Consider the following 26703-nt stretch of genomic DNA (forward strand, 5'->3'; position numbering starts at 1 on the left):
GATGAAGAGTTAAAGTATGGCTAACACAGATGGTGCATGGCAACATTGTAGACAGGCTGTAGTCTCTAAAAGGTGGCCCTACATGTTTTAAATAAATTAATAATTTTTTATTTAGCTTTTACAAGTGCTAAATCTCCCACTGCTCAGTGTCTGATTGCAAATTTTGTTATAAAATATCTTTTTTTCTGTGATATAGCATTAATGAACACTGTTAACTTAGTAGTTAGTTGTGATTCTTTAATGTCTAAAATTAATGTTAAGTAGCTTTTATAAACCCCTTAATATCTTTACTATTCTAATTGTAGCTTCTTGGCTTCCAAATATGATCTGTGGTTTTAGGATTTAGCTGGAAAAAAAACATAGATTTGGTTTAGTTAAAGACTCTGACAGGACAAACTGCTTTGTAGGCTGTGAAAAAATACCTCTAATTTTTGTTCTTCTTCAGGAGATAAAGATTATTCAGCTCCTGAATAAGCATACTGGAAGGGTCAATGCTGTCCAGTGGGTTCATAGAAAAGACTGTGGTAAGTCCAGTTTCACTGTCTCCTGATGAACCTTGTCAGTCTATGTGTGTCTGCTTCTCCTCAGTGGAGTACATTTGGTGGCCTGACAGAGGTGTAGAGTAATGGAAGAGAGATTAAGCATGGCAGTTTCTGTGTTAGCTTCTGCTTCTCTTGATGAGGTTGTGTTCCATGACATGTGGCCATTGTACCTTATTGCAACCATGCACATACATTCACAGGACCAGAAAAGCAGCTGATATCGGGAGGGTCAGATAATACTGTTATTGTGTGGGAGGAGCGAGATGGCAAGGTTTGTTTCTTTTGATTTGTCTTCAGTCTGAACTGTGCGGGCATGTATTTCCATTAATATACATGTTAATATTATATTAATTTATTGTAATGTTTTATTTTAACTCATGATGTGGTATCAGTCTAAGCATAAAACATGCAGTGACACAGAACTGAAGAAATGTTCTGATAATATTATAACAAATGTTAATTTCATAATCTTGTGGTCCAGTACACTTCTTCTGCAGTTTGCTCTGGCCACTCGGGACCAGTGTGTGCAGTGGATGGTGTGTCCCTGGCCTCCGGACAGTTACTTGTAGCCTCTGCATCATCAGATTCTACTGTCAAGCTGTGGACATACAGCAGTGGAGAAGGTGAATGTTTGCTGATGACTTTAATAATTTTTTATATGGATTAGATGTATTGATTAGATTGTCTTTTTAAGAAACAGAATGAACGCAGGCTTGAGTTTCCAGTAATGTTTCAAGCCTGACATCTGCTGGTAGGTTTTTGTAAAGCAGAATATTAGGCTGTGAGGAATGCGGCTGTTTGTTTGGACTGATTTTCATAATGAGCGCCCCCATCATAGACAGATGTGTAGAGGTCAGAGAAATTCTTTGCACAGGCTTGCACTTATAAACTAGCCTTATTGACATGGACTTGAGTTTGGAAATGAGGAGGATGGGCTGGTGCTGTCACTGCCACTTATTTATTTTGACCTCACTTGCATAAACAACTTTTCATTGAGGGGATTTTTGACTGAGTGAGTTTTTTTCACAGTAGGATTTTTCACAGTAGGATTTCACTGAGTGAGTTCTTGTTGATTGCAGCTGACAATCAGGATTTTTATTGTTTACATTAGTTACGCTTTTGCGTTTAATGTCTGATGGCGTCCCCTAAGCTAGGCACATAGTTTGTTTTCCGGTCATGTTTGGGTACACATTTGCTACAAACCTGATTCATCCTAATTATGGAGAAGATTGTCCCAATTAATTCTTGCATGTCATTTCAGCGTTCATGTAAATCTAGAGCATGACTGAAAGGGCATGTCATTTGTTCCTTGAAATGTTCCTCCTCTCTCTGTCCAAGAGGGAAGATGAGTGATGTTCTGTGACAGTTTTTGGAAAGAGTGTGTGTTTGTCTGAAGGAAGTAAGTCTGTGATTTGAAGGTTTGAAGAGAGGGGCATGTGTGCTAGCGCACTCCGTCTGCCTGTAGGGACGGGAAACTGTGGATATTAAACATCTTTTGACAGGCTTCCCTCTGGCCTAATTCTGGACAGCACACAGTCTTTCTTTCATTCAAAAGAACATTACTGATGTACTAATTAATGGGTTAGTTTATCAATCACAGGTTGGAATGTTGTTTGTAATGGGGCAAAACTAGTAGGTTTCAAAGACTGCACCCAGACAGAAAAGTCATTGCTGTTGAGAGAATTACAGTAATATCCATCATAATTAACATTTTCAAAAGCTTGGATAATGACCATGTAAACTGCTCTGACAGACACTGGCAGCTTAAAGTAGGTCAAGGAAACAGGGCTGCTATTCGCAAAGAGTTTTAGTGTAGCAGGGCTGTTTTTGACTTGTCTTTAATGATGAAGGTTAAATAGGAAGATTTTAGATTAAAATTGGGGCAAAAACATTGAAAATGATGTGGACCTACTGATACTTTGAGGAAATTATTCCAGTAGACTTCAAATTAGCCCTTTGTAGTATATCTCATCTTGGCATTTTCCAGGGGGCTCTCAGTCTAGCTGAGTGCTGAGCCATATGATTAACAAACAGAACTAGAAACCACAGGACATACAGGTGCACAGTGCATTGTTTGGTAATTCTGATTGAAAGATTGCAGTATTGATAGCACAGACTGCTGAAATATGCAGCTGAAACCTCTTAACAAACCAGTAGGGGGATTGGAGCTTCATATAAATGAGGCAGTGCAGGATAAGGTGGTGGGATTTTTGGAGTAATTAAGCAACTGTGATAAGAAGCCTGAGGAGTTCAACCAAATCCAGAGCAATGTGATCATTTGTTGATTGCAACAATGTTAGTAGCAGACAAAATGTGCAGAAATTTCAGTAACTCATGGTATAGTGGCAGTAACAGTCATAGTTATGGTACTATATGAGCTTCACATCATATTTAATTGGAGGCTAGATGAGTCCTAACTAGACAACCCCGCTCCCCGCCTTATTCGGTGCATGTGAGGAAGGTAAGACTCCAACTTAAAGCTCCAAAAGTGCAGAAAGTAACACACAAATGAATGTTCTCATTGCTTTTTAACTCTTGTTGCAGTTTTGCATAAAACAGCTGTTTAAAAGCTATGAAAAAAGCAGTCTGATTGGTTGAGAGGATTGTAATTACTTCATTAAGTCATATGGTAGTTTTAATATATTGCAATATAATAGCAATAAGGTATGATAATGTTTGCAGTCCGTCAAATATTCAGATTGAGCAGGACTTGAATGTCCAAGCACATTAGTGGGCTCACGTTTATTAGATGTGTTGATATGTAGTTTTGATTACCTCCATTCTGACAGGGAACTGACCGGCAGCCAGTGTAGAAATTAACTCCAAAAAGTTGGGACAGTATGTGAAATATTAAGTAAAACAGAAAGCACTGATTAGTAAAGTCTGTTTGGCCTTTATTAAATAGAAAACAGTACACTAGCAAGACATTTGTTGTTTTGCCTTATGGACTTAATTGTTTTTTTTTGTTGTTTTTTGGGGGTTTTTTTTTACAACACATTCCAAAAATGTTGTGACAGGAGCATGTTTACCACAGTGTTACATCACCTCTCCTTTAACAGCACCTAATAATTGTGTGGGGACTGAAGACACAAACTGATCCAGTTTTGAAAGTGTAACTTCTTTGCCATTTTTTGGTTATACAGGTATTTAGCTGTGCAGCCATAAAGGAATTTCAGAATGTGGCACACTTTTCCAATGGCTTGCCAGTCTAGCACCTGTGCTCTATATGCTGCCACACTGTATAAAACACACAGAATGTGGCTCGGTCTTGTGTTGTTGAAATAGAAAGCATCAGTTACCCTTGTTATGAGCACTGATATCCCCCATACTATGACAGAGCCTGACTTTTGAAGTTTACACTGGTAACAGTCTGAATGATCCTTTTCTTCTTTGGCCTGGATGACTGATTCACAATACACGTTTCTGCTGTGTATACATCCATTTCAGATGACCTCTGGCTGGACAAGTCTTAACTTGTATTTTTGTGTGCCGCAACGAACAGCTTTTATTGACCAATCTCAAGTCCATGTGTGGATATCCATCACAGAAGCATGGCAGTTTTAAATGCTGTACCATCTGAAGGGATTGGACATTCTGTTATGGTTTTCAGCTCTGCCATTTACACAGAGATTCCTCTGGGTTTTGTGGATCTTTTGGTGTTGTGCACCACTGAGGGTGAAAAACCTAAAATCCTTGCAATTGCTCGATGTGGTTCATTGTTCTGAAACTGTCTGGATTATTCACTGGTGCGTTTTTGGCACAGTGGTTGAGCTCAGTCCATCTTTTCTTAGGCATAGTACTTTTAGCTTCTTATATTCAAGAATGTTTAATGTAATACATTAAGTATCTTGTGTTTGCGCAATTTAAATATAGACCAAAGTACATTTACAAAGCCCTGCTTTGTATTTTTATGTGCTTTTCACATACTGTCCCAACTTGTTGGAAGTGAGATTGATGGAACTGAGGAAGAATAGATTCCATTCATCAGAGATATTCTTGAGTAGAAAAAATAAAGGTTGACAATTTATTTTAATAGATTATCTACAGATGCCCAAATTGCTAACAAGCTGTCTAGTGGAACAGTTTCTTTTTAAAAGTGTTTGGGTTAGCATAAGGAATATGTTAAGGTAAATCATGAGTTTGATAGAATTAGTTAAGTTCAGTTGCATTTAATAAATGATTAATTAAAGACAAACTGAGCATCTACAAGTCTGTGCAGTGGACAATGTGTTATCTTAAAAGTATAGTTGTTACCAGTACTCAGGAACATTTTAATGCAGTTCTGCTTTAATTTAGCAGTATGTGTGGGGTTTGAAACAGAGCTACAAGCTGCATTAACTCCAGTTACAGAGTGGCTCGTATTTCACTCCTGCACGTCTGCTCAGTGCATTCAGACAGCGTGTGGATAAGAAATACGTCAAAACAGCAGCCTTTTAAAAATTCATCACAGCTAAGTGGGTTAATTCTTACTCATGGTGTGTTTTATAATCTTTGTTAGCTGAATGCCTCCAGACCATATCTTTTGGGAGCGGCTTCATGATGGATGTCTCCTTAGCACTGTTGCCAGGCAGCGAAGGTAAGCTGTGCATGCTGCTGTGCTCTGAATTGCTTTTTTCTTCTCACCATTTGTCTCCATTGCGTTTGTGTGACTGAATGTCATGTTAAAATCTCAATGCTTTAGCCCTGTAATGGAGCCCCATTATGTGGCCCCTAACAAAGTATCTACTGTGCAGTGCAATGCATATGCATTTTGATTGTGTGTTTTGGTTATAGATGGAGTCATTTGTCTGTCATATGGCTGTGCCTATGCATTGTGTACATGGAGTGTAACTGAATCTTATTGTTCATGTAGTGCCTGTCTTGGCTTGTGGTGGAGATGACAGTAAAGTCTATCTGTATGTGCAGCTCAGTGGACAGGTATGTATGTATAATCTGTCACATCAATGCAGTACTGCTGATCAATGCATGCTGAATTCTTTAGTTCAGAACTGTGTAATCCTAAATCAGTAGTTTTAGTATAAGTTTAGTATTATATGTACCGTGCAAAATCGGAGACCCTCCATTCATTTTTCCAGTGAACTTTGGCCATTGAATAAACTACTCATTTTTCAGGAGATATTTCTGAGGAAATTAGACACAAGATAATCCACTTGCATAAAGAAGGAGACAGTCAAGGAAAAACAAGTGAAAAAACAGGAATTTCCAAAATGAATGGTTTTTCAAAACATGTCCACTGAGGTCATTCGTGTCACTTCCTCTCTGGCTTGTTTTGTTGTGGGTAGTGCAGTGTGGTAGATCTCACAGGTACCTCACTAATGTAGATCACCAGTGTTAGTAAAATACATAAACAATGAAAAATTCATGAAAAATAAAGTTTTTAAAATTGAATTTAGCCACTTATCTACTGTGATTGTCTATTTCTACTGGTAATTTGTTTTTGGTGCAATAAACATCCAATATTGAAAGAGATTTCCTGGAAAACCTCTCAAAAAGTACGGAAGCTGTAATAAAAGCTAGACAAAAGAGTGGACACACAATGCTATAAGAATGAAAAACTTCTTCATAATGAATATTTTGTCTGGAAATTACATAAATGAAGGATGATCAGTAACTGTTGCACACAACTCAGAGTTTTAAATGAATTCTTCCTGTTATCCATCAGTAGCACCATTTGTTTGCACCAAGCAATTTTGTTGTTTTTCTCTGTGTGGTAATTTTGGAAATACTGACATGTATATAATAGTGTATTATTATAGTGTGTCGCTGTTGTTGGAACAAAAGCTTGTTTCTTCAAAATACTAACTTTACAGGATAAGGAAAAAGCACACATTACTTTTAATGCAAGTCTATGTAATTTTCCGCAAGTAATTTTGATCCATTCAACATGGAATTTACACACACTAGTGTATATATTCTAGTATATAGAGTATATATACTATATAGTAGTATATAATAAAAGCCAATGAGCAGTTGTTGAAGCAAATTGAGAAAATTGTGTGTTGTACAGTTTCAGAAGGTACTCACACTTCAAGGCCATGAGGACTGGGTTCGTGGTGTGGAATGGGCGGTGAAAGGTAAGAGTCTCTGCTTCATTTCATGCTGTACAGAAGGCAGATATGCTTGTACTGTGCTAATACACACAATGCCCTAATCGTTTTTAGTTACTACTGCATACATTGTGTAATTATTTTAAGAATATCCTAAAAGATTCATTATCCTAACCACTGCTCAACAGAAAACTCTCATAAGGTGAAAGTGTGGTACTGCACTCAGACGAGTCTGAATATAAAATGCTTCACCCTCAGGGGCCTCTACCCAAATTGATTTCACTCTAGTGTGCCTTCATAATGCATGAAGCAAGCACGTCCTGCCAAATAAAGGCCCCATGCTCCACAGGAGTGATATAGTGAAGTTGCTAAAGCAGGTGTCGTGTCTGTATCTGAATATGTGTTCAGACGGGGAGCTCCTTTTGGCCAGTTGTTCTCAGGACTGTCTGATCAGAGTGTGGAGGCTGGTGGTTAAGTTTGCACCTCAGTCAGAGATGGCAGCTGAAGGAGACATCAAGATGAAGGAGGATGTGTTTGAGGTGAAGGGAGATGGTGAGACCTGCATAATTTTACTGCATTTTTAACCTTATAGAAATAAGTGTTATACGTTTTAGTAAATCTATTTCTGGTAGACATTGTTCCTTTTTTATCTAATGTTATGTTTATGTATCTGTATGTGAAAAATATATTGGCCCGAGTGTGTAGAGATTCCCATTCCAAGTGAGAGGAGTTGATGGAATGAGTTACAGAAGTCAGTTTCACACAACCAGCATTTCATAAACCAAGGTGTACAGAAGGACATCTGCCAAAAAATAATTCAGTATAATTAAACCTCACTTAAGCATAGAAAATGTGGTAAAACAACGTTAGATTAATTAAGTAAGGCAACTAATGAGAGCTGGCCAAGTTGTATCTGATTCTTCTGTCACCTCCTTCAGGTGGTTAGATGTTTTGGCAGTGCTGTTTGTCAGGCAATTTTGCTGCATGATTTACATTTTACTTTGTTTTCTACTTTGAAGTAAAATACAGCTGGACTATCAATGTGCTTGTTGTGGAAAGATCTATTTTTCATACAGACTGTCTAGACAGTGACAGCAGAATGCCTCTCACTCCATGCAAACCTGAATGTCACTGTGTGAGTCCAAAGCTTTGGAGTTGACTCTTGATTCTCAAATTCCTGGAATCGAGGAATCAATTCTTTTGGAATTGGCTCTGAATCCTAGTTACAGGAGTGAGGAATGGTAGCCTGGACTCACCAGCTGTTTGCCCATTTTTGGAGTTAGGGGATTAAAGCTGTATGATATGTGATGTATTTTTGGTGGATATAAATGCAGACATCAGATGTAGAAGTTAGTTTCTTTTCATTCTTGAATGACAAATGCTGTTTGTCTGTTATCATCGCTTGACTACCCTCTCCCCCTCTCCATGCAGTATACGCAGTGACTCTTGAGACAGTACTAGCAGGCCATGAGAACTGGGTGTATGGCATCCACTGGCAGCCTCCATATAACAAAGGTAACAATGAATGCTTTCTAACAGCATGACTTTTTTGGGGGCAGAAGTCATGCATAATTTTATTTATATTTGTACTGGTAGATGTTTGTAATGTTTGATGTTCTTTGCTGTTTGTCTCCCTCTGCAGGGGGCTCAGTGGAACAGCCTCTGAGTCTGCTCTCTGCCTCCATGGACAAGACCATGATCCTTTGGGGGCCAGAGGACACGTCAGGTGTGTGGGTGGAGAATGTGAGTTCAGACAGTTTGCTGTTCTTTTTTCAGAGTTTTTTTTTTCTTTTACTGAGTCTTGAACTGCTTGAGTTGAGACTGTATTTCACTGACTCCCAAGGTGGCAAAGATTTGACGCTTCAGAAAGTGCTCCGTGTTTTATTTAGGGGTTTTATAATTACTACTAGGAGTGTACATTTTTGTCATTGATTTCAATTCTTGAATTCATAAAATATTATTTTCATTTAATTTTGATGATTGAGAAGTATTTTTAAGATTTCACTCAAGATGCATGTTATTAGAGGAGTTGTTTACACAGTAGTGTAATACAGATAATGAATACAGTGCACAGCCTCACCCCACATCGGGGGCACTGTTCTTCCTCTCTCTCCTTTCCGTACGTCCTCTGGCTCTCCTCTCGTCCACTTGTGAAGCTCTTTGGAGTCCACAGCAGGATGAGCAGGCAGCAGGAATGTGTTGTACAGCTGAAGCCAGATCCTCTGCTGTGCTCCACCCTCTCTGTCAGACAGAGAACATCTGTCTGTTCTCTTCGTCCTTAAAACCCAGGCTCTGCGTGGAGGAGAGGTTGGAGGAGCAAGGTCTTTTCCATCTGGCTGTGAGCCGATGACGTTGATGAGAGCCGTCACCCTGCAACAGAGCGGAGGTACCTGAGATAACCCTCTGGTGCTTAGTGTCAGCCTCAAAGCAGGCCAATCTTCCCCTTCAGCCGTAACAAGGGGTTTTGATTGGCATCCCAGCAACAGATAACAGGCATGGCTCCATAGGTGATCAATAAGAGCGGCTACCTTTTGATCTTTCAGCGAGCAGGTACAGCTTTGTGGAGCTCAGATCAGTGCCGTCTCTAGAAGTTCCTGTTCCTGACACATAGTGTCACAATGTGAGTTGCAGCTGGCTCACGTGCACTACTTTACCTGAGCTCATCCAATTAAAACTGATGGGCTACTTGCACCTTGCAATACAGCAACAGTTGTGAAAGCAATGGGAGTAATTGTACTTCTCTCCCGTGAAGTTGATGTAGTAAGAAAGTCTCGCATCAATCTCTTTTTTTTGGGTGTGCGCTACATACATGGAAATACATTCAGTTCACCCTCTGTATTTTTTGGTAAAGGGCATATTAGATGAAGTGGGTCGTGAACTGGCTTATCAAACGCAGCTCTGAGCCTTTGAACTGACAGGTTCCCTGCCTCCAAAGGAAGCAGGCGTCTGTTCTTGCACACTTTCCTTCACTTCCTCCCTCCAACCACCTATTTTCCCGCATTTCACACAGAGCTTGACTGCTTAAGAGCTGAGATTATATTATAGCTGCCTTCTTATGTAATATCTCCTGACAAAAGGCTCGAATTAATGAAAGCTGTGCATCTAAACGATGCACTAGAACAGGCTGGTGTTGAAAGGAGAAATATTGAAGGCCTAAATCGTTTCATCTGTAGTGCCATGTATTTCTTCGTAAATATGTTCGGGTCATTTAAACTGGACCATGCTACAGCATTTTGATAGACTGCCTGTGAGAATGCCACTAAGCAGCAAATGACCAGCATCAGTGTGGCTAATTAACGCATTTAAAAAGGAGAGCCTCCTCCATAATGATTAGCCTAATTGGTGAGATTTAGTGGAGAGCTGGCTAGCAGTGGGGTGGCCAGACGTACTGCTGGGTAAAGTACGTCCTGCTAATAAGTCACACTGGCAGTTAAAGCTGTGGTGTGGTGTGGCGGGACCATAGCAAGGATCTGTCAGTCCTGAGCCATTAGCTGCATGCTAAAGCTTTGTTAGTCCTGATAAATTGGAGCCGAGAGGTGATGAGTGGCTGATAAAGAACACCAGCTTCTCACTAAGGCAGAAATGAACTAAAATAAATCTAGATGATTACTTTGGCTCATCACAGACAACAGATCATTTTAAAAAAACGGATCAGCTGTTTGCAGTAGAGTGTGCTTGACTACTAGTTTTACTTGTCAACTAGTCATTTACTTGTCAACTATTCATCTGTGATTTGAGTTGTGAGATGTGCCTTGCAGCTGAGTTTTTTGTGGTACTTCAGTAATAAGTGTCAGCCCCAGGCACTGCCTTCAGAAGTACACATTATGTTGGCACGCTAACGTCACCATGACCCTCTGAGTCTTGCTTTCCTTTTGCACAGGTTTTATCAGTCCAGTGGGAAACAATTGTTGGTTTATCAAGCTAAACAATAGCAGCAGGCATTTGTGTCTTCACATCTAGTTGCTGAAGCATAAAACTTTAATGCTATCTAATGCTACCCAGACTCGTCCTTCGGATTGCGAGACAGAGAAGTGTGATTTGTCACTCCAGAGAACACATCTCCACTGCTCTAGAGTCCAGTGTTCGATGCTGTGCATTGCACTTGGTGATATAAGGCTTGGATGCAGTTGCTCAGCCATGGAAATCCATTCCATGAAGCTCTCTACTCTGTTCTTGCGCTAATCTGAAGTTTGGAGGTCTGTAGCGATAGACTCTGCAATAAGTTGATGACCTTTACGCACTATGTGCCTCAGCATCCGCTGACCCTGCTCTGTCATTTTACGTGGCCTACCACTTCATGGCTAAGTTGCTATTTTTACTGCCGCTGAATGTCAGACCTTGTCCTCAACTAGTTGACTGCTTCCCACAGCACCAATGTCTGGATTTATTAGTTGACTAGTCTATGCAACCCCTAATTGTCAGTGTGTGTTAAATAACAGTTAAGTGGCAGGATTATGGGAACAGATTGGATTAAGACCTGTTCCAGTTACTTTCAAACTCTAGTTCCTGTCTTTTTTTGCCTCCTTTGTGCTGTGAAATATGTCCACCCATGTTGCAGACCTTCTGGTGAGTGTTTGGACATGTACATCGCGCTATGGATCCATACTGTTATTCCCTCCATAAACAAGACTGATTACACATTTTGCTAGCAGGGGCTTGGCATGATGTACGAGCAACAATGTGGACGGAATTCAAAATCAATCTGGTTAATGTTGCGTCGCTCTCTCCACAATGGCTTGCAGAGGTCTGTGCCACTCAAAGTGAAAGGCACATTTTATCGTTGTCATTAGTTCCGCCATGTCTCTCAGCAAGATGGACCTATGAAGGGCATCTCGCGTGAGCCTCTGCTGGTGCTAAAGAGCGCCAGAACGCCCACTGCAGATATCCAATGAGATTTTGCATATTCGGTCATAAAATGCGAGGCAATAATAATTTTAAAGGTTAGTCATGTCCTCAGCTCTCCGCATGAGATTTCATAATCTTTGTGACTTGTTGAAGCAGGCCTTTTCAAACATGCTCTGTAAACAATGACTACATGGCTTGGAGTTTATAGCTTTCTGTGCTTGGCATACCAATTGTTTGTCATCGTTTGTGACTGTGGTGCTGCTGACCAAGAGAAGAGTGTTTGTTTGTTTGTTTGTTTTTCTGTGGCTGCTCCAGTGTCCAGTCACCTACTCAAGGTCAAAAAGGGGATAATTTTTAGAACCTACAAACTGAGCCAACCCAGAGCCATGGTGGGCATCAAGAAATAACACCCAGGAAGAACATCTTCAAAGAATCTAATTTGATTATGTAACTTAATAATATAAGCTTTTTTTTCTCCTTCCTTTTTTATGTCTGGAATTGTTGCCAAATGCAAATGATCTCAATCAGCCTGCATTAGTCCTTGCTTGTACACTGCCATAAATACAAGCAGAGCCAGGTTAGCCCTGATGGCATAATCATGACTAATTATCTTGTTTTATATGATGTTAGTGCTTGCTTCGCAGCACGACTGGCTTCCTCCATTAATGTGAGACACTCAAGCGGCATTAAGCGGCATTAGACATGGGCCAGACAAAGGGCACACTGCTCTTTTTGTTTTACAATTTGCCGGGGAAATGAATAGAGCGCTTTGGTATTCATAGCCTTGCCAGGTCAAGGGTGTTTAGCCTATAGTCTGATTCATCCTACGTGTAAGCAAAGCTATTTTCTGTATAGTTTTGCTTGAGCTGAGGCCTCCATTTGTTTTAATGTGACATGGTGCACACTGACTGTGCTCAGAACTGCATTAACGTTTTGAATGAGGATTTTTTTTGCCTCCCCCTTAATAGCCACTGCTTTGCATAATTCTTGCTTTTGCCTGTCTGTTTGATTTATTTGGGGTCCCATATGTGCACTTTGTAATGTTGCTTAATAATAGATGGCTAAACTAAGATGGAGCACAGCTGCAGACTTTGGCTCCCATTGGCCACGATTCATGGCCAGTAATTAGTGGCCTCTGTGACCAGCAGATTCATGAGGGGCAGCGAGACTGATGCATTTGCTGTGACTCCTCCACTCTTTCCCATTTACTGTCAAACAAAGCACACTGTCGAGTGGCACTGTGCTTCGTTAATTGGCAGTCAATGGGAGTAGCTTCACAGAATCTTGAGATAATTTTTCTGTGAAGGAATTTTGCCGCAAGACTGTTTTTCACCCTTCACTGCTCTGAACGTGCTTGTAAGGCGCCCACTTGAAATGATATAGGCCTGAAAGATTTTACTGTTTATTGACTTTTCAACCACTCTAGGAAAGTGGCCTCTGAGGGGCTGGCAATCTTGCTGCTTGTGACAAGACTTATAGCCAAGACAGTACTAAAGAATGTTCATCTACCTGCATGTGTGAGCTCTTTACCAGGAGAACTTTCAAAACCGCTTGTGTCCAGGTGCGTGTTGGGGAGGTAGGAGGAAACACGCTGGGCTTCTTCGGCTGCCAGATGAGCCCTGACGGCTCCAAAATTCTGGCTCATGCTTTCCACGGTGCGCTGCACCTATGGTATAAAGACCAGGGCCAGCAGGTAGGTCCCAAACCTTATCAGTTAACCATTAAATCACCTTATCTGGAGCTTCCAGGAGATACAGTTGAACTCATTTTTAAAGTTAAAGATAAGTACATGATGAAAGAGAAACATTAAACAAAAAAGACAAAAAGGAGAAAGGAGTAAACCTAAAACTACAGTTTAATATGTTATTTGTCATGCAGTATAAAAAAGTATTTTATCCCAAAGCCTCATCAGTTTCATGTTTTCATTCATCAGCGTTCTTTCACTACAGAATGCTACATGCAGACACTTCTTACATTCAGTTAGAATCCCTGTGAGATAACTGAAATATATCTTGTTAGTCTACCTTGCTAACTGCACATTTTAGCTTGTTAACCTCTTCATCTGATGGGTCATTTGTGTTGCTTCAGTAATCCTTTCTCTCCATTCTAATGATGATTTGAACATAGTTTCTACAAGTGCAATAAGGTATTTTCCTAAAAGTCTGGCTCATTCTGCATTCACCAGCAAGCAAACTTTGAACGTTATGGCAAAGAAATCCACCCTAAAGGACCTTTTAAGATTTGTTATCAGGATGTTTTTGCTTGTGAGAAAATCTCACTCTACAGAGTGATGATGAAATGTGTAATTTTGACGTGAGTGTGCTTTTAGGTGAAATGTATGAATGTATGCTGATTGGGTTTGGGTTGTTGTCTTGTGCAGGGAGAGTGGAGTCCAGGAGTGGTGTTGTCAGGGCACTTTAATGCAGTGCAGGATCTGAGCTGGGATCCAGAAGGAGAGTTTCTACTCAGCGTCGGCTCAGACCAGACCACCAGGCTTTTCATGCCGTGGAGAAGAAACTGCTCACAGGTTTCAGATTTAAATTCAAATATACAACATGCAAACATGATCTCTGTTGTACACTATATTTCCAAAAGTATTTGCTCGTCTGCCTTCAACACGCATATGAAATTGAGTGAGATCCCATTCTTAATCCATAGAGTTTAATATGATGTTGGCCCACCCTTTGCAGCAGCTTCAACTCTTCTGGGAAGGCTTTCCACAAGGGTTAGGAGTGTGTTTATGAGAATTTTTGACCATTCTTCCAGAAGCACATTTGTGAGGTCAGTCACTGATGCTGGACTAGAAGTCCACTCCAATTCATCCCAAAGGTGACACTGTGCAGGTCAGTTCTTGCACACCAAACTCGCTCATCCATGTCTTTATGCGCACTGGTGCGCAGTCATGTTGGGGCTGAGCCCAACTCCTGAAAAACAGCCCCACATCATAATCCCCCCTCTACCAAATTTTATACTTGGCACAATGCAGTCAGACAAGTACTGTTTTCCTGGCAGCCGTCAAACCCAGAGTCTTGCTTAGTCACTTCAGAGAACACGTCTCCACTACTCTAGAGTCCAGTGGCAGCGCTTTACAGTACTGTATTTGAGGCTTTGCATTGCGCTTGGTGCTGTAAGGCTTGGATGCAGCTGCTCGGCAATGGAAACCCATTCCATGAAACTGTTGAGCTATTCTGAAAGCCACATGAAGTTTGAAGGCAACTGTAGCGATTGACTCTGCAGAAAGTTGACCTCTGCGCACTGTGTGCCTCAGCATCCACTGACCCTGCTCTGTCATTTTACGTGGCCTACCACTTCGTAGATGAGCTGCTGTCATTCCCAATCGCTTCCACTTTGTTGTAATACCACTGACAGTTGATTGTGGAATATTTAGTAGTGAGGAAATTTCATGACTGGACTTGAACACGCAACCCATTCTTTCACAAATGTTTTTAGAAGCAGTCTGAATGCCTAGGTGCTTGGTTTTATACACCTGTGGCCATGGAAGTGATTGAAACACCTGAATTCAGTGATTTGGACGGGTGAGTGAATACTTTTGAAAATATAGTTAATCGGTAATTCCATTCATAAGTTTGAAAGCACGTATTGTATTAACAATGGGCATTACTTTCAAATGAGTTAGTCAGTAATGACTTTTACACTCTGGATTGAAATAAACAGGAATGTATTGTTGTATTTTTCTATTCAATGTTTCAATGTTTTTGGGAACAACACAAAGTTGTGAATGATAAATAGCAATTATCTGTATTTTCTTCATTGAAATTAGATCACAACTTACAAGTATAATATTATGAAAAACATGCTAATTACAGATGTAACAAAACAACGTATCATATTGTATCACGTTGGATCATATTGCATTATTGTATAATTTCTAGTGTGTTACCTTATGGCTTCTCCAGTAGCTTGGTTCAGATGTATTATTTTGTGGCTAGAGCACTACGTCAGGATGCTGTAAAGCACAGCTTTTGTTTCAGATATTATCCTTTTATAATGTTGAATGCTCTAATAAACTGAAAAGTGTAACTTTGGTATATATTAATGTGAGGTTCATTTTCAGGTACTCCTTATTTTTTCTGTACCAAAAATGCATGGACTTGTACGGAGCCCAGGAGGGGACAGAGGTTAAAAAAAAAAAAAAAAAAAACTAATTCGATTGAACATTTTGCAGTTTGTACACACATTTTATCTTGTTCGTGGTCACAATTTCTTACATACTTCCCTCGTTTTCTTTTACTCGTGCGTATGTTTTCTTTACTTCGTGGGTACGTTTTTCAAATTCATGATCATGATTTTCTAATTCGTTCTCTCATCTTCTAAACGTGGTCATGTTTTATTTTTAACTCGCACGTTGTTAATATTTTGATAACAGATCCCTGACACTGTCTGACGGGTTTTGATGAGTTAGATTGGTGAGATAATGAACAGAGATGCTCATCAGGTCTGATTTTGATTTGGGGGGTTATGAGGAAACTGCAGCTCCTCTTCACATCAAACGGCCCACAGTGTTTCTGTTCCCGGTCAAACTGTGGTGTTAGAGACCATCATACAATTACAAGAAGAAATGATCAGAGTTTCAACAGCCTCACATTAACATATCTACATCTAATCCATAGATCTATTAAACTCTCTTGCCATTTGACCTCATCCCACATGATTGTCTCTGTGTGTGTTTAATTTGAGTTTGTTGAAACGCTGACACTGATCATTTCTTCCTGTAATTGTGTGATGATCTGTAACACCTCAGCTTGTTGCTGGAGCAGAAACAGTGCTAAGTGGCTGCGCTGCGTCAGTATATTTGTTAAATATGATCATTAGAAAGTGCAGTTTAGTGAAAATTGTGGTTGTAGTTTATTGTCTTCCTTCATTTCACCACCAAACTGCAGCTGCACTGATGAATCTGAGGGCCATTTGCTGTGAAGAGGAGCTGCAGTTTCCTTATAACGCCCCAAATCAAAATCAGACCTGATGAGCATTGCTGTCCATTACCTTACCCATCTAACTCATCAAAACCTGTCAGTCTCAGGGAGCTGTTAGTTACTCCTCCATAAGACAAATCACACGACCTGTAGCTACTACATTGATTTTGCACACGAATCAAAAAAATAAACAACGGAACATTACAACAATTAAAAGAAAACCAGAGAACGAATTAGAAAGTCGTGACCACAAATAAACAAAAAACGTACCTACGAAATAAAGAAAACGTGTGCACGTTTGAAAGAAAATGAGGGAACAATTTGAGAAATCGTGACCACGAATAAAAGAAAATGTGTCCCCTCCGTCCCCTCCGGGACTCTGTAGACTTGAGACACCATTGTGTTGTAGAAGAATAAATGAACTCTTATTTTTCTTCTTTGATGCATCTGCATGTCTTCATTGTTACAACTTTCTGCAAAGTGCAAGCATTATATTACAGTTGTTTAATTCCCTGTATGTAAAGTACAGCAAAAACTGTTTTTATATTATTGATAAGTGATTCTAGCCTGCTAAATTGTGATTCTAAAATTTTGAACAGTAGTGTGTGTGTGTGTGTGTGTGTGTGTGTGTGTGTGTGTGTGTGTGTGTGTGTGTGTGTGTATATATATATATATATATATATATATATATACACACACACACACACACACACACACACACACAGCACAACTAGAGTAAATAAATCACACAATGAAAGTATATATATAGAGTAAATAAATCACACAATGAAAGTATATATATATATATATATATATATATATATATATATAAAATGTGTGTATATATATATATATATATAATGTGTGTATTCAGGTGACTTGGCACGAGATTTCCAGGCCTCAGATTCACGGCTATGACATGCAGTGCCTGGCCACGGTTGGCCGATTCCAGTTTGTCTCTGGAGCTGATGAGAAGGTGCTGCGTGTGTTCAGGGCCCCACGCAACTTTGTGGAGAACTTTGCCAACATAGCGGGCACCTCTCTGGAGAAACTCATGGCTTCTACTGTAAGTATTCACAATCCTCTATTCTTGGAAACATAATTATGCCACGTGGATCCTCAGCGTTAATTACCTTTTTTTTTTTCTCAGTGTTGCAGCATGAATTCTTCTTGGGCTCCCTTTTCTTCTGTTTAAATATCATGCACCTTAATTATGATTGCATATACTGTAGTTAACATAGTTCCATTCTCTTTCCTGTAATCATGATTTTGATTTATGGAAGGGCAAGTATGTCTCAGTGTTGTGAAATGCGTTTAAAAATATATCATATATGCTTTAATGCAGTGGCTCTCATAGAGTTCGATTGTGATAACAAAATTTGTCTTTGATTCGACCTTCCCATGTATCTCCATGATGGCAGGATGCAGCAGGTTTACCTGAAGGTGCGAGCACACCTGCTCTTGGCCTCTCCAATAAGGCTGTGTTTCAAGGTACATGTCTCTTTTGTAGCTCATGGTTGTTTTCTGTTGAACAGGCCCTTAGCTACTTGCTTGCTATTGCTATATTCAGAAATATGCTGATATTCTCCACGTACTGTTTTGACTGACAGGTGACCTTGCAATTCAGAGTACCCAGGAGGAAGGGGAAAATTTCAGCAGTGTGTCTGACCAATACAAGGAGTCTTACTTCCACCCTCTCAGTTTAGCAGGTACACACTGTTATGTTAGCCCGTGGAAGCTGCTAAAAAACTGCATACTAACCAGCCATTTACCACTGGGGCATTAAATCTTATACAAAGTGTTGCAGCCAACTTCCTTACAGCCTGCATTTCATCCATAGTTTCTGCCAGCAATGCCAGAAACCACATAAGCAAAGTTGTTTGACTATTTACTACGTGGTCTAAAGCAGGCATACTCAACCTTTTCCACTTCACCCACATATTTACCACCAGAGAGCATGAAGGCCCACAGGAAAACTATTTTTTGTGAGATATGCTAGGAAGACTTTTTTTTTTTTATTTAATCAATTTATCTTTTATTATTTTTGTTTTATTATTTGTTATTTATGCTATTATAGTATCCATAATCCATAATTATCCCTATGAAAACACAAAAAAACAGGACTTGTGTACCCTGCCCTGCAGGGTTACCGGGGCCCCACCCTGGAGCCAGGCCTGGGAGAGGGGCTCGCCAGCGAGCGTCTGGTGGCCGGGCATTTACTCATGGTGCCCGGCCGGGCCCAGCCCGAAGGAATTACATGAGTCCCCCCTTCCATTGACCCACCACCGATGGGAGGGGCAGTAATAGGTGTTCGGTGCTTTGTGGATCGGGCAGTGTCCGAAGGCGTGGGCTTTGGCGTTCTGATCCTCGGTTGCTGAAACTGGCTTTTGGAACTTGTAATGTTACCTCACTGGCGGGGAAGGAGCCTGAGTTGGTGCGCAAGGTTGAGAGATACTGGCTAGATATAGTCAGGCTCACCTCAACACACAGCTTGGGCTCTGGGTCGAATCTCCTTGAAAGGGGCTGGACTTTATTCTTTTCTGAAGTTGCCCATGGTGAGAGACACAGCGGGCAGGTGTGGGCTTTCTCATAGCCTCTTGACTCGGTGCCTGTATGTTGGGGTTTTCTCTGGTGGACAAGAGGGTAGCTTCCCTACGCCTTTGGGTTGGGGAACGGGTCCTGACTGTTGTCTCTGCTTATGCACCGAACAGCAGTTCAGAGTACCCAGCCTTCTTAGAGTCCTTGGGAAGGGTGATTGAAAATGCTCCTCCTGGAGACTCTATTGTCCTACTGGGGGATTTCAATGCTCACGTGGGCAATGACAGTGAGACATGGAGGGGTGTGATTGGGAGGAACGGCCTCTCTGATCTGAACCCGAGTGGTGTTCAGTTTTTGGACTTCTGTGCAAACCACAGTTTGTCCATAACGAACACCATGTTTGAACACAAGGATGTCCATAAGTGCACATGACGCCAGGACACCCTAGGCTGCAGTTCAATGATTGACTTTGTAGTCGTATCATCGGATTTGCGGCCATGTGTTTTGGACACTCAAGTAAAGAGAGGAGCTGAGCTGTCAACTAATCACCACCTGGTGGTGAGTTGGATCAGGTGGTGGGGGAAGATGCCAGTCAGACCAGGCAAACACAAACGTATAGTGAGGGTTTGCTGGGAACGTCTGGCAGAAGAACCTGTCAGATTGATCTTCAACTCACACCTCCATCAGAACTTTGACCAGATATCGGGGGAGGTGATGGACATTGACTCAGAATGGGCCATGTTCCGCTCCTCCATTGTTGAAGTTCACATTGCTGCTGTTTGCGGATGATGTGGTCCCATTGGGGACATCAGGCCGTGAACTTCAGCTTTCGCTGGATCGGTTTGCAGCCAAGTGTGAAGCGGCCAAGATGAGAATCAGTACTTCAAAATCCGGGACCATGGTTCTCATGCGGAAAAGGGTGGAGAGCTCTCTCTGGGTCGGGGATAAGCTCTTGCCTCAAGTGGAGGCGTTTAAGTGTCTCTGGGTCTTGTTCACGAGTGATGGTAAAAGGGAGCGGGAGATTGACAGGCGGATTGGTGCTGGGTCAGCAGTGATGCGGGCTCTTTACCGGTCTGTTGTGGTAAAGAAAGAGCTGAGCCATAAGGCAAGGCTCTCGATTTACTGGTCGATCTACGTTCCCACCCTCACCTATGGTCATGAGCTTTGGGTAATGACCGAAAGAATAAGATTGCAAATACAAGCGGCCGAAATGAGTTTCCTCTGCAGGGTGTCTGGACTCTCCCTTAGAGATAGGGTGTGAAGTTCGGTCATCCGGGAGGGACTTGGAGTAGAGCCGCTGCTTCTCCACGTCGAGAGGAGTCAGCTGAGGTGGTTCGGGCATCTGGTTAGGATGTCTCTTGGACGCCTCCCTTGGGTGTCACAGGCAAGTCCACTCGGGAGGAGAACCCGAGGAAGACCCAGGACACGCTGGTGTGATTATATTGCCCAGCTGGCCTGGGAGCACTTCGGAATCCTCCCCGGAGAGCTAGTGGAAGTGGCTGGGGAAAGGGAGGTCTGGGCCTCATTGCTTAGGATGCTGCCTCTGTGACCCGAAACCCGAAAAAGCGGAAATGGATGGATGGATGGATGGATGGACTATTATAGTATTGTTGTGAGTGGGCAACAGAAACCGCAAGTTGGGGTATTTTGCTTCTAGCTGGCTAGAGTATAAAACGGATGAAGTTGCATTTGTGTGCCATTTTTGCAGAGATTGAATTATTAATATTTTTGACCATTTGAAATAATTTTATAACAATTGAATAATAAAAACTTTTTTTTTAAAGTTTGGATCACTGGCACCCACTCAGTATTTGCCTGTGGACCTCTCTCTCGTAACTCTCTAAATGGTTACTTTAATGATAACAGTATGTAGGACTGAATCTAATATGATCCTCTACTCCAACTGAATAGGTGATGAAACTATGGCTTCTACACCCAAATTTTTAGACAGATAGTTGTGCAGTTTATGACTTAGTATAAATGTCATTCTATTATACATGTAATGCATGTAATAATTGGGTGAAGAATTGTTCATGACCCACATAGAGCACTACACTGGGAGTAGGGAGCCATTTGGGACTCAGCCTATATCTTAAGATGATTTGGGAAACTGTTAAGTTCCTGGGAAATATCACTAAACCGGTAGCTTAGGTAGAGCATCTGCCTGCAGCAAATTAGAGAAATTGAGGTGCTGTATATTCACTTGTAGTGTTCCTCCAGTCTCAACCGCAACCGGTATTGCAAAGAAATTGAGAGATGATTTTTCTGTATTTATTACATGGATTCTCACTGAGGGCAGCAGTGTCTTTAGTTACCCTACAGAGTCCGCCTTGCTGAGTCATAAGGTAGAGTCAGAGAGCTCAACCTGATAGAGAAATCTCTGTGCTGTGCAGCTGAGAGTAAACATAAGCAGGTATCTAGTCTGAGAGAGTCCAGGCCCCCACAACCCACCTACACCAGCAGTAGACTTGCTCAACTCTGTTGAGACATTCCTGGCCTGTGCCTGGAAAAGACAATGAATGTCCATGTTTGTGACAAGAGATTATTAGGGACTGCCTTCGCAAAGATACTGGAGACAAATGTTATTACTGGAATTGACTGTGTGAGGAGGGGGTCTGTGCATGCGAGTATGTGGTTAATGGCAGGAGGAGGGGTTTATGCATCTCTTGCTCCAGGCAAACAGGCAGACGCTGTCAGTGTGATTGAAAAAGCTCCTTAATCTGAAATCATAATTAGAAAGAAGGCTTATATAATTGCAAAGTTAAAATATTGATGACTCTGGGCTATGGGGAGTGCAATGAGGCAGACCTAGAGTTGTTAACAGAATAATGCAACACTTTCCCGCTCTCTCTTACGTGCACCCGCTCTCTCTTTCCTTCTAGAGGGACAAAGAAGGGAATAATTAGAGGCAAATGACAAACCAGGGTTGAATAAAACGGGTTCAGCTTTCGACTCCGTTTGAGCTCAAATTGGGGCACATGTTGCATTAGTATCCGTTTTTGAATGATGAGGGGTGTTCCTAGTCTTGCATTAAGAAAAGTAAATTTGATTTGCTTGAAATCTGAAAGCTAACAGCCATTGAAAATTGTGCAGAAAGCTTTTATTGTTGGAAATAGCATTTGAGGTAATTGGTGAGGGATTATTTTGATGCTAAATAGATGAGCCTTGTGAAAAGCTGAAAAAAAAATGCCTTGGAGTGTTTACTCAATTCTCACAGCTCTGTCTGTGTGTCTGGGTGTCTGTGTGTGTGTGTCTGTGTGTTTCCAGAGCCCCCACCAGAGGATCACCTTCTCCAAAACACTCTGTGGCCTGAGGTTCAGAAGCTGTGAGTCCCATTTATTCTCATTTGTGCCTCCTTAGCAGCACTGATGTGGCTGAAGCAAGTAGTAATGCTGTGCAGTGTTAGTGCTACAGCATGAGCCCTGTGCAGCACTAATAATGCTGTGCAGGAGTCCTTTAGAAATCATGAGGGGTGAGTCCAGAACAAGCACCTTTTCCCCACCCTGTCTGCTGTGACACTAGGGAAGATAAATTCAGCCCTGCTTTATTAAAGGGACTTGTTTTGCTCTCTCCCTTTTGTGAAAATGAATGCTGTATACCAGGTTATTGGCTTAATGCATTTGTGAACAGCCCAAGTATCAGCTGTATTTCCTACCAGGCTTTTCTCATCAAAAATTGTCCTCATTTGCTTCCTGAGCTCATTGTATTGTTTCAGTTATTTTTTGCACATAAAATGAAATTTGTACTTTTAAAGAGGGAACAGACATTACATTGTTGAATTGTTCTCTCAGTGGCATTCACAAAGGGAGGTAAAGTAGGGAATTGCTCTTAATGCAGTTTCCCTAATTGGTTACGCATAATCTAATTTTGAGCAGATTAATTAGATTCATATCAACAGAGTATTTATAGAAACCGTTTCACATTATGCAAATATTTCTCCCTACAATGCATTTGTGTTTGGTTGAAATAAACAAAATGATGTATATTAAATAATGTAATTAGTAGCCATCTCTTCCTCGGTCATTAGCTCCAGTGAGCGTTTTGAGTCATGGCTGATTCTGCCCACTAAATTGAAAGACTCAGACTGCGCTGTGTTCCGTATGCCATAGATAGTAGCTGTAGGCTTTGTCTCTTCAGCTTCCTGAGCTTTTTACCCCGCGTCTCAAATGACTAAGCAGGCAGTGTAATAGCTGCTATAACACGTGCCTTCCTGCCCCCTATCATACAACCTTGCTCTGCTTCTTGCAAAAAAAGAGCATCCTGGCCTCAAATGCTATCCTGACAGGTTTTCTAAGCACCCACTGTGTTAAGATTTAGTTTCTGAGGCAGAAGTGACAGAAACCTCATTAACATAGCCTTTCTCTCTGTCTCCCTCCAGGTATGGTCATGGCTTTGAGATGTTCTGTCTGGCATCAGATTCTTCAAGAACAGTAGTGGCCTCAGCATGTAAGGTACTGTCAGAATACGCACCAGACCATTAGCATTACAATATTCTTCCTCCTGTCTAGACGATTCCCCTCCTCAGTTCGCAACGTTTACAGTGCCTGAATTGGATCCATTCATTCTGAGCTGTGTGTTGAAAAATTCTTAGTTTAATTAACAGGTGCACTTCTTTATTGCACACTGGATAAGTACTTCTGTAGGTTTTTGCCCATTGAAATTTACTCTGTATAACTTTATTAACTCTGCCAATTTCATTGGTCCAAATTGTTCTTTGTTGTTACTCATTAATCCAAAAAGTGTGGACATAAATTATTGCCTCTCTAAAAGTAACTAAAACTAGAATGTTTTTGTCACTGATTAGATTTGAAGCCTGCCAGGTCCTTGGAAAAAACATCCTGGCAAGGGAGATTACTGTGAGTGTGAGATTTTCACAGAGTAGGAACTTCTTGAAAATTAAGCCCAAATTGTACCAAATATTTTCTCGCACTTTCTTCACAGTTTGCTGGGTGTGTAGGGGTTTATGTGCTATTGGTTAAAGCCAGTTTCCGTTACACCTGCTGTAATGTGCTTCTTATTTAACCCCTTAGACTGCAGTATTATTTTTCAGTTATTAATCTTAGACTTTGCATTATTGAGTAACTACTAAGTAACTATTACTTAAAGGGAATTCTGCTGATTTTGATCCACTGACAATATCTGCTTAGTTCACTCAAAGAGATGTAAATAAGGTCCTTCAGAGGGGTCTGAAGTTCAAGAGTCAAAATTGTTCAGTGCTGGTGATAGGAACCATATGTCTGAAGATTTTAATGCTTTTAAAAGCAACATTAGAGAAAGTTATTGCATGAAATGGTTGTGAATATGCTGCCTCACGCTTGAGGCTTTGTTTTACAATAGTTTTGAAAAAAAGTTTTGGCTTAAAACATGTTTTGTAAAATCTGTTCATGGCAGAGAGTTACTTGTAGGGAAAAAGCCCCCAAAGTAATTCTGGATAGTGAATAAAATGGATGTATTTGCTTTTCAGCTCATGGTTCCTTTACCACCACTGTAAACAAATCCAAGTTTGTAAATTTCTCTGTAATACAAACCACTCCAAATGACTTTGTTTACATGTTGATGATAGAATTTTGCAGAGATTTTGAACACTTGGTGGAATTGCCTTATATGAGGAAGTCAGGTGTAGCTGAAAAGTATGTTAGGGTGGTGCAGGACATGTATGAGGATAGTGAGACAGTGGTGAGGTGTGCAGTTGGAGTGACAAATGGTTTCAAGGTGAAGGTAGGGTTACATCAGGGATCAGCTTTGAGCCCCTTCTTGTTTGCAGTGGTGATGGAAAGGTTGACAGATGAGGTCAGGCAGGAGGCTCCATGGACCATGATGTTTGCAGATGACATTGTAATCTGTGGTGAGAGTAGAGAGCAGGTGGAAGAGAATCTGGAGAGGTGGAGGTTTGCACTGGAGAGGAGAGGAATGAAGGTCAGTAGAGACAAGACGGAATACGTGTGTGTGAATGAGAGGGAGGCAGGTGGAAAGGTGAAGATGCAAGGAGTAGAGGTCGTAAAGGTGGATGATTTCAAATATCTTGGGTCAACCATCCAGAGCAATGGACAATGTAGAAAAGAGGTGAAGAAGAGGGTGCAGGCAGGATGGAGTGGGTGGAGACGGGTGTCAGGGCTGATGTGTGACAGAAGGATAGCAGCAAGAGTGAAAGGGAAGGTCTACAAGACAGTAGTGCGTCCTGCTATGATGTATGGTTTGGAGACTGTGGCTCTGTCTAAAAGACTGGAGCTGGAGGTGGCGGAGATGAAGATGCTGAGATTTTCGTTGGGAGTGACAAGGCTGGACAAGGTTAGAAATGAGCAGATCAGAGGGACAGTGAAGGTGGAGCAGTTTGGAGATAAAGCCAGAGAGGCCAGGTTGAGATGGTTTGGACATGTGTTGAGGAGGAATAGTGGATATATTGGTCAAAGAATGTTGGAGATGGAGCTGCCAGGTAGAAGGAGAAGAGGTAGACCTCAGAGAAGGTTTATGGATGTAGTGAAGGTGGACATGGTGATGGTTGGTGTAAAAGTATAGGAGGCAGTGGATAGGGCAAGATGGAGGCAGATGATCCGCTGTGGCGACCCCTAAAGGAGCAGCCGAAAGAAGAAGAAGAAGAAGGTGGAATTGCCCTATGTGTGGGACTGAGCGTAGGCCTAAATATTAGCCCTTTGGGGTTAGAGAAGAGTGAGAGAACAACGGAGTGATGTGACGCACATAAAGGGTTCACTGATGGATTTGGATAGCAAATAAAATAACTATATCTGTACTGCAGACATTATAGCTTGTTTCTTCACACCACCACTGTAAAGAAATCTCAGTCAGAAATGAGCAATTTCACAGTAACACTTGAAAAAAAAATTTCTTTACAGTGGTGGTGAGAAGAAACAAGCTATAATGTCTGCAGTGCAGCTTTTTGCTATCCAAATCCATCAATGGACCTACTTGTGTCTTTTATATGCAGTTATTTGTTTATATGCAGTGATAAGGAAGATAAAATAGTGGCAAATCTGAAATATTTTCTTTAGATAGTGTTTTTCCCTATAATCTCCTGCATGTACCTTTCCACACTGGATAGATTTTAGAAATACACTTCTAATGATTTTTAACAGTGGGTGGAGGAACGAGGCCGGGGGCAGGGGGTGAAGACGGAGAAAAAGCTTTTTTTTTATTGTTTCCAACAAAACACTTGGCTTTTCAGCCTACAAAATAAGGCACGACTTGCAGGGACTTTTTCTCTTCCGGTCGTTTAGCTCCACTCATTCGGCTCAGTTCAGCCCTGCTCTGCACTCGCACCATCACTGGTCTTCTTCTCTCTCGGGGCTCTGCCGATGGTTCAGCCAGACTGGCTTCTCCGTCTTGCATTCGGCGCTCGGCCACGCCCCCTTCTTCACAACACTGTAGTCCAAAACCTTCTTAAAACTATCAAAAAGCAATATCTGAAGCATCAGGCAGTGTATTTATAATCATTTCATTAAATAACTTTGTGCAAAGGGGTTAGAGGTATTAAGAGGTATTAAACCTGTCTGGTTCCTATCACCACCACTGTGAACAATTCTGATTCAGTATGTGTCTCAAGAACAGAACATTTTTGACTGTTTTAGATCTCAAATGTTTTATTATGCAGAAATTTTGAAATGTTCCTCTTTCATTCATCGTAGCCAGTCTTCCCTCTGAAGCCTCTGTGTCCTGACCTGGCTTGAGTTTGTGCCTCTGTATGACTACACTGGGTGCACGCATAGCTCTGTAACTAGGAGCACGTTCTACGTTTGGGCAACTGTCGCTCGCAGGCCATGTTTATCCCTCAGCAGGTCGTGG

At 41.3% G+C, this 26703-nt stretch overlaps 1 protein-coding gene across 1 annotated transcript in view; it reads left to right on the forward strand.

Moving 5' to 3' along the window:
- Window positions 1–26703, forward strand: part of elp2 (elongator acetyltransferase complex subunit 2) — a 35426-nt gene that overhangs the window by 1924 nt on the left and 6799 nt on the right. The window contains exons 2-17 of the mRNA XM_017694653.2: window positions 446–524; window positions 743–813; window positions 1024–1165; window positions 5041–5118; window positions 5395–5459; window positions 6550–6616; window positions 6998–7141; window positions 8021–8104; window positions 8232–8332; window positions 12996–13127; window positions 13815–13961; window positions 17243–17434; window positions 17790–17859; window positions 17979–18077; window positions 22174–22231; window positions 23285–23357. Of these exons, the coding sequence (XP_017550142.1) occupies window positions 446–524; window positions 743–813; window positions 1024–1165; window positions 5041–5118; window positions 5395–5459; window positions 6550–6616; window positions 6998–7141; window positions 8021–8104; window positions 8232–8332; window positions 12996–13127; window positions 13815–13961; window positions 17243–17434; window positions 17790–17859; window positions 17979–18077; window positions 22174–22231; window positions 23285–23357 (1602 nt within the window). The remainder of the gene's footprint in view (window positions 1–445; window positions 525–742; window positions 814–1023; window positions 1166–5040; window positions 5119–5394; window positions 5460–6549; window positions 6617–6997; window positions 7142–8020; window positions 8105–8231; window positions 8333–12995; window positions 13128–13814; window positions 13962–17242; window positions 17435–17789; window positions 17860–17978; window positions 18078–22173; window positions 22232–23284; window positions 23358–26703) is intronic.

This window comes from Pygocentrus nattereri, chromosome 27, assembly GCF_015220715.1.
Source record: "Pygocentrus nattereri isolate fPygNat1 chromosome 27, fPygNat1.pri, whole genome shotgun sequence".
Classification (NCBI taxonomy): Eukaryota; Metazoa; Chordata; class Actinopteri; order Characiformes; family Serrasalmidae; genus Pygocentrus; species Pygocentrus nattereri.